Source organism: Phalacrocorax carbo, chromosome 5 (assembly GCF_963921805.1).
Source record: "Phalacrocorax carbo chromosome 5, bPhaCar2.1, whole genome shotgun sequence".
NCBI lineage: Eukaryota > Metazoa > Chordata > Aves > Suliformes > Phalacrocoracidae > Phalacrocorax > Phalacrocorax carbo.
The window spans coordinates 14,114,772-14,131,462 of NC_087517.1; the positions used below are offsets into that span (position 1 = coordinate 14,114,772).

The 16,691-nt window shown below is 44.4% G+C and overlaps 1 protein-coding gene across 6 annotated transcripts in view; it reads right to left on the bottom strand.

The window, feature by feature from the left end:
- GLI2 (GLI family zinc finger 2) overlaps nt 1-16,691 on the bottom strand; it is a 205,089-nt gene that overhangs the window by 21,748 nt on the left and 166,650 nt on the right. For 5 of the 6 annotated variants that reach the window (XM_064451241.1, XM_064451247.1, XM_064451246.1 and 2 more), the window contains 4 exons: nt 8,774-8,975; nt 6,231-6,444; nt 4,505-4,618; nt 924-1,055 (listed from right to left, as the gene is read on the bottom strand). In XM_064451241.1, coding sequence (XP_064307311.1) covers nt 924-1,055; nt 4,505-4,618; nt 6,231-6,444; nt 8,774-8,975 — 662 coding nt within the window. The remainder of the gene's footprint in view (nt 1-923; nt 1,056-4,504; nt 4,619-6,230; nt 6,445-8,773; nt 8,976-16,691) is intronic. The other variant, XM_064451242.1, reaches the window with a different exon arrangement.

The window sequence follows — 16,691 nt, forward strand, 5'->3', positions numbered from 1 at the left end:
GAATTCCCAGCAGCTCTAGGCTGGCTTCAAACAAATGGGGCTCACACCACAGATCCAAAATGAGGACTGGGAGGGTGCTAGGCTGGGGGCAGGATGGGGCTCAGTCTGATTTTGCAGGGACTTGTTCTGAGTTTGAGGGATTTGTTGACCCCAGAAGCAAGAGGAAACCAAATTGTGCATTCCCAGGTGAAGTAAAGCACACAAAAGGTTCTTGGAATTAATTAGAACTGAAAATCTGATTAATGACTTGGTTTGGGGATCCTTCAGAGAGCAGTTTTGACACTGGGTTGGGGACATCACTGTGATTACGGAAGCCCTATTTCCCAATTTTTAAAAAATCAACCCACTTTCTCTATTTCAGGCCCTGATGGAGATATTGGAGCATGTCTCCAAACTCTGGAAGTGCTCTATTTTTTTGTGGGAAGGAGAAACTGAGCAGGTCAATACCTCCTAAGTGATACAGCCCCACAGTTCTTGCCACAGCAGCATAAAAGGCTTTCATGGCCTGGACAAGGACTGAGGATAGTATGGATGATCCCTGTCCCATAGCTGGTGTAAGACCATGGGGAGCCTCAGTGAATACAGCCAGGGAAGCGGGAAGGGCTTAGCCCCCTTCCCAATTTTCTGACCAGGTCCTCTGCAAGGAGCCTTCTGTCATTGGGTCATGCACAAGGGGGACTGAAACTGCAGCCTCAGCAGCTGAGAAGAGAGCAACATCAAATAATCTATGAGAGGCTTCTTGCAGCTAAACTCCTCAGGGAGCAGCGACCTGCTTTGGCAGTGTTTACACACCGTATCTCTGATTTGCACCTTTAGTAGCTCCCAGAGTGAGCTCTGCTGTACAGTAGCTAGTGATAAAAAATGAGGACAAGTGCACAGAAACCCAAATTTATCACTGGGGTTTCCTCCCAACCATTACTCACATGGACGAGCTGCTCTTGAGTGTCATATTCCTTTGTGCACCCTTCCCAGTGACAGTTCGTCTCATAAATAACCTCAGGCTCCTGTTTACATTCATCCTTATCTAGATCTTCTTTCAGGTCTGTCAGATGCTCCTGCAACACACAATGGTGCATTGTATAAGGTGAACTTCTTTCATCTGAATTCCTCCGTCACTCATAGATTACAGGGCAGGTATCAACAGATCACAAAACCGTGCTCATTGTGGCAACATAACATCCTTGATTACTGTGAAATAATGAGTTACAGAGCTTTGTTAGAAATGGATCAGAGTTAATGACAAGATGGGACACACCCTGAAGCCACATTTGCAGCAGTGGCTGGCTCTAGCCAGGCAGTCCCAGGAAAGGCTGGAGAAAGGAAAAAGATGGCTTTTGACCTTTGTTTCATTATTTGCTGGAGCAAAAGTGATCTGTAGGGAGTGGGGAAATATGACCATGAAGAAACCACAGAGCAGTCAGAGCCTAGTGGTTACCACACTCACCTGACATGCGTTGGGGAGGGAGGGTTCCTGTTTTCTGCGTCTTTGAGTAGATGAGAAAATGATGCCTAACCCTTACAAAAGATATATGCATGCAGGGTGCTCCACAGGGACAAAGTGGTGAGCCCCCAAAAGCACTCCTCTGAGATTAGCAAATTTTTGAAGCTTAAGCAAGGCCCCATGACGAGTGGGTTGCAAAGCAGAACTCCAGGGGCTCTGGACTCATAAATGAGTTAGTTTAATGCTGAGCATGCTGTGAGCTCTGTCCTTAACTTCTCTGTCTAGCCAGCTCCTCAGTGCTAAATGAAGCACAAAAGGTTTTTTTTATGGCTGCTATGAGGATTATAGCTTTGACACCTACACAATAGTGTAACATAACACACAATTAGTACAATCCAGAGGTAAGGCCAACTGTCATCTCTGTGTGTGTCAGCCACTTGTACTACAGACAAGGCAATCAACAGCCAATATTGGCTTGGGAATTTAGCAATACAACACCCTGTAGGTTTTGACGCTCTTCATTCCCTTTCCTCCTAATTACTACTACTGCCCAGTTCAGAGCATCCCCGCCTCAAGGGCAGCTTTAGACAGGAGCGTCTGGGGTGACTGACCACATCAGATGCTGTTCTTCATTATCTGATGCTCCAGCTGGCCCCATAAGTGTGTAGACACCACCAGACCCATCTCAAACTGCCTCTGACCTGTCCAAATGGATCTATCTGTCTGCCATCTTCTTCCCACCAACACCTTCCCAATGCCTACTGAAGGGCTGCAACGATTAATGACTGAATATCATTATATGGCTTGGAAGTGAGATGTACTGTATGGAAGTTCAACAATTTTCATTAACGAGCTCATGACTTACATGCCAGCTGTGACTTTTCAATTCAAAAGTTTAGATATGAAGAAGAAGAGATTTGTTTTAATTAGCTCTAAATTAAAGAAAAAAAAAAGTAAGGTGGCTCTTAGGAGAGAAAACTGCATTAATTTACAGAAAGACTTCTGGAGATTCAAACTCAAACTATATCAGAGCCCAGAGCAATAGTCTGAGAAAGTTCAAACAGTGGCTTCTTTTTCCTGCAATTTCTGTTTGGTTGAGCTGTGAGCATTATTTTTTGTTGAAACATTTCTCTCCATGCAAACTGTGGTCTCTAGAAAAATGAAATTTTCTACCAAAAATCTTATTTTGCCATAATTTTTATACTTTCTGTTGGAAAATGGAATAGAAACCATTTTAATTTGTTGAAGAGGATTGACTTGTTTCATTCAACGTCAAACTGAATCTGTACTGGAGCTATTGTGGTATCATAAAAGCACGGTAACTCAGGTCCCTTCATGCCTGGTGCTCTACTGTGTCCCACAGATCTTGTCTGGATTGCATTTCTCATAGTGTAAGCCATCATAGGAGATACTGTCTGGCCAAGGATTTTAAACACCCAAACCACAACTCACATGAGGCGTTTCCAGAACAGCATTTCCAAAAAAAACCACACATATGCATGCTTTTTTTGGGATGGCTGAGCTTCATACTCTGCAAAAAATGTATCAGTCAGTAATTAACTGACTGCAACTCAACTTTTCAGCACAGTCTCCTGCAGAACAGGAACCCCCAAGTTTAACAAGTTACTGTTGCTTAGACCAACTGAAGAGGAGACACCCAATACATTCCACCTTTTAACCTATTCTCCTTGCCAAGAATGGGCTGTCCTTTAAAGACAAGGTACTTTCCAGTAATTTCCCAGACAATACTGAAATGCTGCAAGACGTGAAGCCTATGTATCCCTTGGGGTATTCCTTCACAGGTCTCCTCATTAGGAACTATTAGACAACCAGTGCGCATTTTCCTTCTCTTGATTTCACCTTGCTATTCTAATCAAGCCTCCTTGTGCCACTTTAAATGATTCTCCCCCTTCTTTCAGTGCTTATTTCACATAAGGCTCAGTGGATGAAACTGGGGCAGGGCTGCAGGTTGAGCCAGGCTAATGCTACCCAAGCACTCCCTGCTGTTGGGTGCACACCTCTTCGAATTGGAGCAGAGAACAGAGGATGACAGCCGTCAAGTGAGCAGCTCTCTGTGCCACAGCTCCTCTGCTACAGATGCTTGAGAAAGCAGATGATGGCTTTCAGATCTTTTTTTTCATTTGCTGCAAGAAATAAACACGTGGCTCTATTAGCCTGGGTGCTGGCCAGATTGGTTTCTCGGGGCATGTGGTTTTGCAGCAGCGTGTAGATGCACTCCTAAACTCAAAGCTCCAGAGAGGTGCCTCTTTGCCCTAATCGTGCTGACTACAGCATGTTTATCTTTCCCTGATATGCTATCTTCATCAATTTTACCAGCCCCCTGATGACTGCACACGTTGCTGTCCCCATGCATCATGCTGAGACCTGCTCCTGAACCAGGGCAGAAGGAGAAATTTGTCATCAACTCTTCCATTCGCTTGACAATAACACAGCCCAATATTTCATGAAAATGAAGTGCCCAGAGCACTCCTGATAGTTTACAGTTGTGATAAAGGACGGTCAGATGGATACTGTCAGCCATTAAACAGTTTGCAATCACAGAGCTCTGGAAAGAAAGCAAAGGCCTTTGGGCCCTTCTTGGTGTCAAATGTTGTGTCACCAGAGTAAAGGATATTTCTAGGAGCGATTCCTTGTTGAATCAAGAAGTCGTCCTTTTTTTGCAAGCTTTCGACCTACATGCAAGATTCCCTCATAATCTATGTCTGGTCTGAGACACTAATGCTGCTTGCTTTGCAGCACAGAAAACTCAGACATCATTTTTAAAGTTATGAATCTTGAAATATTCCCTCCCTCATTTTTTATTTTCCAAGCACAGCAACAGCAAGCTCAGCCCCAAGCACACACTGAATGCTTCACTCTGTCACTGCAGCTCTGCCCTGCACCTTGCTGGGCTTCATGCTCCAAAAGACACCTGCCTGCCTGGCAGACTTTGATGCCTTGCTCCCAGCTGCAGCAAAAGGTGCCAAGAGTATTGTTCCCAAAGACAATGAGACCCAGCAGCTCGCTGCCTCAGTCCTGCAACACATCTCACACCAAGATTACCTGTGACGTGGGGGATGGTGGGGGCAAGCCCTCGACTTCAGTCTTGACTTTGCTGCGCTTGTTAATTACTGGATTGACTGTACTGCTCACGGCTGACTCGCTGCTCTGCTTGCTCTAGGAAAGAAAACCAAGCAAGATATGGCACCGGGGTTTGGGATGAGAGACAGACTGCAGGCCACCTCCTCATTAAAAGTTAACTAAAAAATCAGTTAAGGCTGTACTTCAGAGGTGGCTGGGGACATCAGGGTATTGGCCTGCTGGCCATACTGCCATGCGGTCTTTTGCAAGGCAGAGAGATGGAAGAGAGGGAAGAAGCAAGGATAGTGCCAGCTTCTGCAGGCTTACTAGTGAGCTTGGTCTTGCCGCTGCTGCTCCATTTCAGAACAATCCAGTCCCTGTCAAAGCCATCAAAACCTTATGCAATTCCCACCCCCAGCCATGAATTTATTTCTTAATGTGATGAAATGATTTATTGATAAAATTAATTCCTTGGAGGGGGGGGCTCTGGTTACATGTGAGGGTTCCAGTGTGCTGGGTTCACGAAAGGCTGTGTGTATATTTTGCTAAACTTATAAAAAATGAGAACAATTTCAGTAGAAAAAACATCCCATTATATGTGCATAAAATCAGAACATTAACATTTTAAATACAGTCTTGCTAATTGCTCAAGATTGGTCCTGAAAGTTATTAAACAGAGGCATAACTCCTGCCAACCACATTATTTTGGTAGCAAGCTTGTGAGAAGAAAACAAAACCAATCAATCAAATAACCTTCAATAACAAACAGAGTTTGCAGTGCAGCAGCCATGAGAAACCCTAAAACAATAAACCAGTCTGAAAAGTTCAGTATGATACAACTAAAACAACAATTTGGAATGGGTGTGAAATGAGGTGAAATAAGTCTTTGGGGAGAAAAGCAAATGCAATTTAAACTTCCAAGGAATGAAAATGGGAAGGAAAAATTATTAAAAATGTGCTAGACATATTCACTAAACCTACGCATATGGAGGGCTTGTGCACACATGCATGCGCCTGTGTGAACTCACAGGTATTTGCAAGGATGCTTTGAGGTGTGGGATTTCAAACACATCATGGCATTCCTAGTTGTCAAAATCAGGCCCTTGGTTTTAACCTTAACAGTAAAAATCAACAGCAAGGATACTCCAAGAGAGAAAACTACTGAAAAAGAAGGAACAATAAGTAAAATGGCTAGAGGTCCTAGGTAGGATATGGTTATTTGTTGAAGAGGAAAGGAATAAGGTGTTTTAAGATCATCAGCATGGTTCGTGTCAGTAGAAAAAAGAAAAGAGGGACTGGTGAAGGAACTGATGAAGTTCACAGTGCTTGGGTGCTTATCTGGCAAAACACTCCAGCATGTGCTGAATTCCCTTGATTTCAATAGCACATAACACTTGTTCAAGGAGATCTGCTGCCTGAAATGACACTGCATATCATGTTCATTGCTTTGATGGATCAAGGCCTTTGGTTCCTGCATAGGTAGCTATGTGTTTGTGCAAGGGAGGGAGATGAGCGCAAAATTTGGCTGTGACTAGTACAGAAACACTTTCTCAGGAGGAAGAATAAGCAACATAAAGGGAAAGTGTGAGTAAAGAGTGCATAAAACTCCCATGAAGGCCACCATGAAGGGCAGCACTTAACCCAGGGAGAACATGCCTCCATTTCCCCGTGCGCCATGCATGGAGAGAACCGGGATGGCCGTCCATACCTGGCTGGAGTCAGAGATGCAGTTGCTGTTGCTGCTGATCTGTGCTGGTGGTGGGTTGACGGAGATGACGGCCATGTGCTGCCGCGGGGGAAAGGTCGGGGATGGCTGGATTAGGGGAGGAGTGTGTCCAAAGGCTGAGCTCAGGCCTCTCTGCTGGGTCAGGATCTGCTGGTATGTCACGGGATTAATGGGGTGAGGGAAGCTGAACGCTGGGCTGCAGCAATAGGAGGAGGAAAAATTATGAGGAGTTATTTTAGACAATATTTATCACATTGGCTAGCAACTGATTCAAATCTGGCTTCCTGGAGACTCCAGGAGACAAGATGCAATGCCCCAGCTAGATGCCTTCAATGTCTCAATAAGCCTAGCAGCCTGCTTTACTGCAACTACAGGATTTATCTTACGTGTGCCTCAGCAAACTTGTGAATCATTTCGACCCACATATCAGACTGATTGTAACGTCTTTGCTTCCTATGTTTAAAAACAGCCAAAGCCCTTGGCAGGGAGTGCAGAAGAGGATGGGACTTGGACACATCTGGCTTTTCAGCCCTTGAGGCTCCTGGGTTTTCCCAAGCAGACCTATTCTGCAGACTCGCAACCTTGGGGTTATGCTACGCTGGATATAGAAAACCAGCATCACCTGGCTTGCCTAGCACAGATCACAGCAGGGGTGAATAACTATACATTTAACATAGCCCAAAACTATGCAATTTGCTCTGTATTCAGGTGAGGGGCGAGCTGGCTCAGGGGACTGCTGAAGTATGTCACCCTTCATATGTAGGTCACTGGTTCAGCTCCAATCTAGGTCAGTGATGATCAGAAACACCACCAGCTCCTGGCTGCTTGGGCACTAACTGCGGGCAACAGGTCCAAGCCAGGATGCAGCAGTCAACAGCATTAAAACCAGAGTGCTGCTTCTGGAAACAAAGGATTCACTCCCAGAGGTGAGTCGCCTTGGCAAAGGAGAAGCATGGGAGATGCTCTGATCCCCTTACTCTATGTGAGTGCTGTACGAACGATAGACTTTCAGCCCAAAAATCAACTATTTGCTCCCTCTAAAGGGTGGCTGCCCTTAACCTTTACCCTCATGGTATTTTCTTTCACATCACTAAAACTGCCCACGGTGTGAGTGCTCAGACAGCAGGGCCACAATTAGTAACATGCTTAATTTCCCATTTTGCTTTTAGAGAAAATACTTATTTCTGGTGACCATACAATTAGTATTTCTGTTCCAAACCAGTTAATGACAACTTGACCAAAAGAATAAAGGGCAAAAACCACTACAGTGTAAAACAGCTCTGGGAGTTAAATACATACTGCAGCAAATGAGGTGTGATGGCAGGCTGCTGCACAGCTTTGTTATGTTACAGCAAAGTCCAAAAACGACTTTCCGAAGTGCTACTAGGATCTGGGTCTGAGTGGGTGAGAATGGATTTCATTCCTGCCACTAAGACATTGTTAAAATAATAACAAAAAGTCTTTTCACAGCAAATTGCTGGCAGTTATCCTGTTATATATGTAACCCATTTTACAATTCCTGACATTGAAGATACCCCTTTAGAAAAACCAAGAAGAGTTTTGGATTCAGTATTATTATTTGATTATTCCCTCTGAGGCCAACAACTGACCATTTCAACTGATTTGTTAAAAATACCAGGTGCTACCCTGAAAAGCTTGAAATCTGGGCATGAAATGAGATGCTACAGGTACGCCCAGTTAAAGACAACAGGTGACAAGACTAGAAAAATACAATTAACAGACAAGGAGTTGCTATTTGTTTAAGTTAGCATTATGTTTGGTTCTATAGTCAATTTCTAAATGATGCTGCCAGATAAAGTAATTGATAAAATTAATTTTACTATTACTAATGGCACTGTGTCTGTTTTCCCCTACAAATTTTAGGAGTGCATGATCTTTAAAAACCCTTGCTTTGCAACATCAGTGTTAATTAGAACTAATATTTTTAACAGTTAAGTAATAAAAGGAATAATAATATTGTGAAACTTGGGTGAAGCAATCACAGCAGGAATTAACAACAGTGAACAGCCTAGTATAAGTGCTTTTTAATTAAGGTTTGAGCAAAACTTTACTCAAGGGCTTAGATTTGTTTTAAATATGTTTTTAGAATTAGGCTCTTAAATCTGCCCAGGCAACAATTTTTTTTTTTAAGGATGGGGACCAATAATTTGGAGAATACTTTGGGGTGATCTCTTAAATCAAAGGGTTTCTTAATCAGTCCAACAGCTCACAATAAACATTTTTTACACTAATTTATTCTCCATTTCTGCTTGCAGGGAGGCATGATCATACTGTAATTACTGTAAATCTGGTAACCGATAATCCCAATCCAGCAACCCCCCTGGCCCCATATGCCACAAAGCACCTTTCCACATGCAAAACCAGATGGGGACTTTCATTTAATACACTACACAGTCCCAATGCACAGAAGCAGAGGTTGCGAGGAAGGGAAGGTCTCCCTTGCCAGAGGATCACCCAAAGGGGGATGGTTACACAGTCAAATGGAGCCAGTCCCAGAGCTTTACCTGATTGTTCCAGCAGATAAATGGCCATAGGAGCCACTTGCTGCTGAACTGCTTCTGGAGTTGTTGATATATGCCACGAGAGAGTTTGGGGAGGTCCGGATCATCGTCTGGAGATCAATGCTGGCATCAGACAGTGGAGAAATAGAAAGGGCTCGTTTTCGGCTTAATCTCGGAGTCACCCGTGGGCTTGAAAACCGGGACACTGTAGGAAAGAGAGACTGTCAGACAAAACCAGCAGGCTGGTCCCTTCCTGTAGTGGGGTGGGAGGTGCTGAGACCTGCTGCACTCGTGACTGCTGTGGGATGTTCAGGAGCTGGGAGCAGTGCAGGGACCAGCTACGCTTTGACGGGAGGTTTCCTCTCTGCTGGGTGCTGAGTGACATGGTCAGGCAACACTGAAAATGCCTGCTTGCTTCACCCTCCTCAGGGGATAAACAGAAGCCTGTCCATCGTCCCCTTTTATTGGCATTAAATTAACTTAAAATTAAAAGGGAAAAGGCCCCGCAAGGTTTTCATGAGCGTAACTGTCCCCGTTGACTCAGTGGCAGGAGAAGCGGGCCAGAAGAGCTGCATGTCAGAGCCAGGGCAACCCTTGGAAATGGTGCATGTGCTTGTGTGCAGAGGGAGCAGAAACCACATGAGTGTGAGCACAATGCTGACCATCCAATTAACGAAGGAGGCGAGGCTCCAGGAGCCCCGAAAGTAAATTAAGAGTTTTAAGAAAACCAATTTGGCAGCTCAGGCACAAAGTTCAAGCTCTCCCCCTCCGAAGGGACCTGCCAGTGCCTGGACCCTATTAGCAATTGTCAATCATTCGGGCATGAAGTCATTTCCAGCCCTGCCAGTCCCATTTGTGGATCTGCAATACATGGCGAGTTACTACTGTATGAATTTGGCCTCCCCCAGTGTTTCAGCACTGCTAACTGGAACGACTGACTTCATCTAGAGGAAACTCTGCCCAGGCCTGACCCACCTGCAAACTGTGTGTAGCATGGATGGAGCTGGGAATGGGCGATATCACAGCACTCCCTGATACCAGGGTACCAGATCCAAAGCCTTCCCAAGCCCAGAATGGCTCATCCCTCCAAAGAAATGAGCGCAGTGTTTAGGTCACCTATTTTTTTTTTTTTAAATTTCTGAGGGTATAATACGTCACTCAGCCATGGGGTCCAGCTGGTAACCCCCATCATCCACCCTGAGGGGCAGGAGGGCTCAGCTTCTCCAGCTCCTTCCCTTGATGAGTGCAGTACTGTATTACTACTTGGCTTTTCGAGTGGCAGTCTCCCCAGAAAGCTTGCTGTGCATATACCCTACTAAACACTGTGAATACAACAGTGCCCAGAATAATGCCCAGAGAGGCAATATGAGCTATATTTGATTGGAGGGACTGATTTTGGTTGCATACTACCAAATACAAGCCCAACACTTTGCAAGAGCATAAACTTTTCGTCCTGACAATGGTGCTGGTATGTGAGAGGGTGAATGGGATGCACAAGGAGGTAACATATATTCTGCCAGTGTGACCACATAGTTCCTTGGTTTGTGCTGGGTTGCAGTCTCCTGGTCTCCACATGACTCACCCATGTACCTAAGTGGCTCTGTCATTACCATGCCTGGGTACTGTGTAATTGGTGGGGTTTAGTACCACTGTACCCTTATTACCCACAATGACCCTCATTGCACAAGATATATGACTTGCCCAAGGTGCCCCTGGAAGTCCAAGGCTAAGTTGGTACTTGAACCAAACACGCTTGTGATGTTTGTCCTATACCTAAGAAGCTTCAACAGTTGCTAGGTGCAAGACTGACAATATTGGGAATTTCTCCTAAAAATCAGGTCATTGTACATCTGCTGAACACCTTCATCTTACAGTATTTTTATATAACCACAGTCCCATGGGGTTTTTTTTGCAGACCCATGGGGCAGGGAGAAGCTTGAAAACATGACTTAAGGCTCAGGTAGCAAATGGAAAGAACACACAGGTCTGTAAAAATCACCTCCTGAGTATTAAAGCTGTCCCATGATTTGGAAGGACTAGGCTCAAACTTTCCTAACGTTTGTAGCTGACAGTTTCCAGCCCTGTTCTGCTGTGGTGAGTGGCACTTCCCTCAGAAGCTGGAAAAGGACCAACTGGTTTGTGAAGGCACTATGGATGCAAAACCATAACAAGCAAACAAACTCCCCTCAGCAAAGGCTGGCCCTGCCTAAATGCTGCAGTGAAGCTTTCCCAAACTCCACACTTGGTTCATGAAATTTAGGCCCTGCCAGAACTTTGGACCAAGCAAAATGAGGGTTGCGTGTGTGTGTGTTCAGATCATCATGATCAAAACTCTGCTCTGTCTGCAACATATTAATGTATTGATTTGAACTAATTAAATTTTTTTGCGCTTTTTCTTTTTTTTTTCCTTTTTTTTTTTTTTTATTCTGACTAAGGCATCTTGATTCAATACATGGGCCATGACCTGGCAAGGCCTGTGTGCTGTTCTCAGCCCTCTGCAGACATATCTCCTTAAGCAGGCTGCTGCTTCTTTCTGTGTCCCTATTTCCCAGTGTCATCTATTTAGATGAGCTCCTTAGATAAGGTTTGTGTTTTATTCTGTATGTACTGTACCTAGTGTGATGGGGATCAATCTCAGATGAGTTGTCAGTGCTTCTGTCCTACAAATAATATGCAACTTTCTAGATATAGATATTGTTTTCTGCATTTGCATTCCCACAGTCTCCTCCTTCTCTAACAGAAGGAAGCAGGCCAGATTTGACAGTCATATTTATCTCTGTTACTCCCACACCTCAAGGGAGATCTGTTTATTAATGTGCCACTTCCCTTGATAAATTACTAAATAGAAAGAAAAGCCTTGTACTCATTTCTTGCTGTTTCTCCCCATGATTTATGTCCACAGTGCTGGTTCAGCCATTGGTTGCCATTAATTTGAAGAGGGAAGAAGTCCTCATGTCCAACAGCAACCTGGGTTTTTGCAGTTTATCCAACATGGCCCTCCTTCCCCGCTGCACACAGGTACATCATTTTTTCCCCGTGTAAAACTCTGCTGGAAGCTGTCAGATTTGCAAGCTGGCCTGGGACTTCTCCAGCCCAAACCCAGTAATATGCATTGTGTTACTGTCCACTCTACTTTAGATCTTGCAAGTACCGTGGGCTATCTGAAATGTTTGATAGCAGATCCAATAGGTTGGGCTGATGCTTTACACAAAAGCCTCTTAGGTCTTGTGGGCTTCTAGGGAAAGCTGTGACCTAAAATCATGCTACGGATGAACAATTCTCTCAATGACAGCCCGCTGAAGGTGCCGGGAAGGGAAGCGTCTGGGAAACAGAAAAGGAGTTTAACCACATGAAGAAGCACTTGCTAGTGCATTTAGGAAGAGGGAATATTTTCAAATTGTTATTCAAAACAAGATTAGCAGCCAGCACCAGGATCATTCTTAATAATAAAATTGGCCTGACCTAATCCCCTGATCTGAGCACGAATGTGAAATGATACCAGGCAGCAGCAAAGAGAAGCATTAGTACAGCTGTATACATAGGCAAGATGTTCAATATGGGCTGACTGACAGCCACCTGAATACGTAAGCAAAATCCTCTGTTGCCTGAGGTCCAGTGATGTTTCAAAGGAAAAACCACATACAACTTCTTCAGCAGTGACTATGCCCAGAGAAGTAAATGAAGGTGGGATCCATTTTTCAGACACAGAGACAGAGAGCCTGGGGAGGATTTATCACTAGCACTCTTCCTCTCAACCCCCCTTCAGAAATGCTGACTTATCAAAATGAACAGGGCTAGTTTTAAGACTTTTTTGATGTTTGGAAAACATGTTACGGGAAGAACTTCCAAACTGGCAGGGTACTCCCTTCAACTATCTCGACAGAAAAAAATCTGTTACTTTTATGTTGTTGGTCTAAAAGATGCTTTGTTGAGAAACATAAAATCATCATAGGTTAAAATGAATTTGAAAATTATAATGAAAATAGGAAATTATTTTAAAATTAAGTCGTCATCTGCTGAATTTCAATTTTAAAAATTAATTTCTTTGTCCCTCTTTACCTCAGATGGAGACCTTTTTTACCTTCAGTTTCTTTACCTTGAATACTTCTGAGAGGTCTAGGAAAACTTTTTCCTAGATCCAGAAAGAAACGATGGGCCAAAGCCCACAAGCAAAACAAGAAACAAGCCAAGTCAACTCCAGGAGGTAATCCATATCATTGCCTCCTCTGGTGTTCAATAATACTTCCAGCCAAGTACATTAACAGCATGTCCAGGATGGGGGTTCTTTGGTGGTGGCTCTTCCCGTATCAATTTGCTCTGCTACATCTACCTCTCATCTTGAATAAACACCTACTAAAGCCAGCAGGTGCTTTCCATTGACTGCTATGGACTTTGGAGCATGGAATAAATAAAAATTTAAAAGCTGACCTAGAGACACCCCTGTGTCTTTGACTTATCTCATCTTTACTTTCAAACTAATTCTTTCCCACTTGGAAAACATGCTATGTTTATCTGCTCATTTTTTTTGGACATACTAACAGCTTGGTTTTTATTTATTTGGTGTATATTAAAAGAATCAGCTCTGAAAGAAACTTTTGTTTTTGTTGTTGTTTTTGTAAAAGATAAAGATGCCTGCTTAGACTACAAAACTATTTCAGATTTCAAGCAACAACAAAAGTATATTTTTGCCTTAAGTAAGGCAGAGGAAATTTTAAGCCAAAAGACTGTCCCCATCTCCCTACACTCTCAGAGTTAGGAGGAGATTAAAATTGAGATGTGAAATGGAGAATGGAAGGGTGCAGTAAAGGTTGAGCCCAGAGCTCTGGGCATTGGCGATAGTGGATGGCAGTCCATGAAGGTAAATAAAAAATTTACCATAGGCCTTTGCCCCCTGCTGCCTCTTCTTACAGAAAGTCCATTCCAGATATATTTTATAGTGTTTTAACTGGACCACACTGGCCCTTCCATACCATTTCATACACAGACCCAGATACACTGGCTGTCACAGTCTCGGCTCTACTCTAGAGCTCTACTCAGCTCTATGCTAGAGACTAAAAATAACGCACGCATTTTTAAAAAACATTGTAAAACTGTCTGGAATAACTTTTCAGTAGAAAAAGCTTGCCTTTACAGCAGCATTATCTTTGCAGGGTAAATGTAAATATCACAGCTCACAACTGAAAGCCATTTGTCTCCTGAATGGGTGTAAATATCCCATTTCTAAACTAGCAAGAATTCAAGGCTGAATTTTTAAGTGACACTGGCTACGTCTGCCAAATGTCCCAGCCCAGTCCTCCAGCCAGCCTAGAGCTGGGAGGAAAGTCCAGATTTCTGGGTGAAAAGGTATGAGCTTCCTTGGCAATTTCCTACAAAGTCTATGAATTATCACATTCATGGATTGCTCAGAAACTGGCATTTTCTTCCCCAATTTAGATTTATCCACAACAGGCGACAATGAGCCAAATGGTCAGCCTCTCATTTTGACATGTGACAGCTTGTGGTCTGACTCCTGTGGCTGCTTCCAGCACTGTCGTGCTAGATCATGATCAGACCCCACAGGGCTCATGGAAGGCGGGAGCAGAGGTCCTTGCTCCAAGCACTCACCATGGCTGTGATGTATCAGAGGGACATTAGAAGAGATGTTTTTTATGGAAGGAAAAATCAGGCCTCCTTCTAATGCAGTAGCATTAGAAATAGTGGCAGCAAAGTCCTCCTGAAAGGATATGCCATGCACTCAGTGGGAGCTCCTTCAGGGTAAGGAAATCTCAGGCATCTCTTTACGGACAAGTATGTTGCCGTCATCTCGACTGCAGAGGGACATCCGGGGAATCTGCTTCCAAACAGCCAAGCCCATAAGGCAAGTGGGCTGTAGCTGGCTCACCCCCCATCCTCGCTGGAACACAGCCAGAGCCACTGCTTGTCCTGCATCCCCTGGCCAAGCCCTGGGAGAAATACAGCATTACCAAAATGGTCCCTCTTCCTGGCCACTCACCAAGAAAACTCCATCCAAAATGTACAGAAACATCCCCCTGCTCCCGTCGTCAGATTAAATCCAAGGGCAGCATAAAAATAGAGGATGATCCCTTAATCGATAAGCAGCAGCAATAAACTACAAACACTCTTCGCATAACCAGGTCCTTATTGCTTTCTTCCCTTCTGCAGCGGCAACACACATCTTACTTAGACTGCAGCAGATGCTGGACATTTGTTCTGGCACCAGATGCTGTTCTGGGACCCTTCTTTCTTCCCTCCCCAGGGCTGATCAATTTTGCAGTTCAAGGCATACTAATGTTTCCCTCAAATCCTCCTGAAAGACAAGGCTGCGTTCTTCTACTCCCAATCCACAAGGTAACTGTTTAGACGACCCAACTTGCATATGTAAATTGAATTCTTTAGAAACCAGAGTGCAGTGGGATTCCAGACAGAGAGCTTATGGGATGCTCTGGGACTTTTTCTCTCTTCTGCACATATTTTTCTGGGGAAGAAAACAGCATTGCTGGCTAGAAATGGGTGGGAAATAATTTCCCATTCTCTGAACCTTTTCTGAGATTTCAGCAAGTTTCCATTCTGTGCTGGGACAAAGGAAACAACAACAAAAAAGATCTTTCAGAGTTTTTAAGGAAGCAACTACAGGGCGCGCCGTCTGCCCAGAGTAGCCAACAGCTGGCTTGTTTAGGAAGCCATCTGTGATCCAGCATATCCAGCCTGCAAACCCCAAGCTGCTGGACTCTCAAGCCCCAGGCGAGGCACTTCTTTCTTAGGACACTGTGAGGCTGGGCTCTCTCCATCCATCCTGACGCAGTCACTTTGCATAAACCTGCTGGAGGGGAGTCCTGAGCTCACCTCTCACAGACACGCCTGCTGGCTGCAGTAACCACTGGGCTGCACTGCCAGCCCTGCTCCTTACCCGGATGGCTATTAAATCATTTACTTGAAGTAGAAAGGCTCCAACAACACTGACTGAAAGAGGCCAGTGAAGCTGAATCACTGTTTGACTTGGGGGAATAAAGTCTTGCTTGATGATTTGCCCATATCCCAGGCAACTGCACCAGCTGCTAGCCAGTTGGCTCTCCTGGGCTGAACAAAGACTTTTCCCAGTTAAACTGCTGGTCATGATCAAGACGTTTTTGACTGCCATGCACCAGGCAGCAAGAAACAGGATAGGGATGCCCCCTCTAGCCCCATAACTGGTTGAAATGCCATGATAGCACTGCAGTCATTCCTGCTGTCGGTAACTGTAAGGCTACACAAACACACCTATGCAGCCTTCCTGACCTGAGTGACTACCTCTGCGCACCATGGCTTGAATGTAAGTTGAACAAAAGACCTTGACCCCATTCCTTGGCTCAGTATGGACAACCCACTCACACTTTTGACACTCTGCAAACAGAAGTAAGTGATGGATTTAAAGACGATCTCTGCTTCTCACCCTGGCCATGAGAGTCCTTATTCTGAAGAGCAGGGTCTTGTACCCAGAGCTGCCACTGCTCTGCTTACTGATCATTTGATCTCTTTTCTCTTTGGGGTCTCTAAGTGATGAAACAGCTTTGCTTTGTACAATACTTCAAGATCTTTGATGTACAGGTTGTACAGGGCTATAACAGTACAAGCATTGAGTCAGTCTGGATATACTCCTTTTGAGAGCAAATGGCACCTCCTGAAGGGCTGAGGGTAATCAGGAGCCCTTGTGCTTAGGACAAAAAAACCCCCGTCAGATGCACTAAACATGCCTAGAAAGATGTAGTCATTTCCAGGTTCACCTCTTCTCCCCACCAGTCTTCACTGCCCCAGCGATGTTGTTATGCAACCACTCAGTCACCTGGAATAATCCACTATGAGGCACCCAATTCTAGAATAGACCCTACACACTTGGAGGGATGAAAGAACATCAACACAGATGCACTGGGAAATTCTTCAGGAA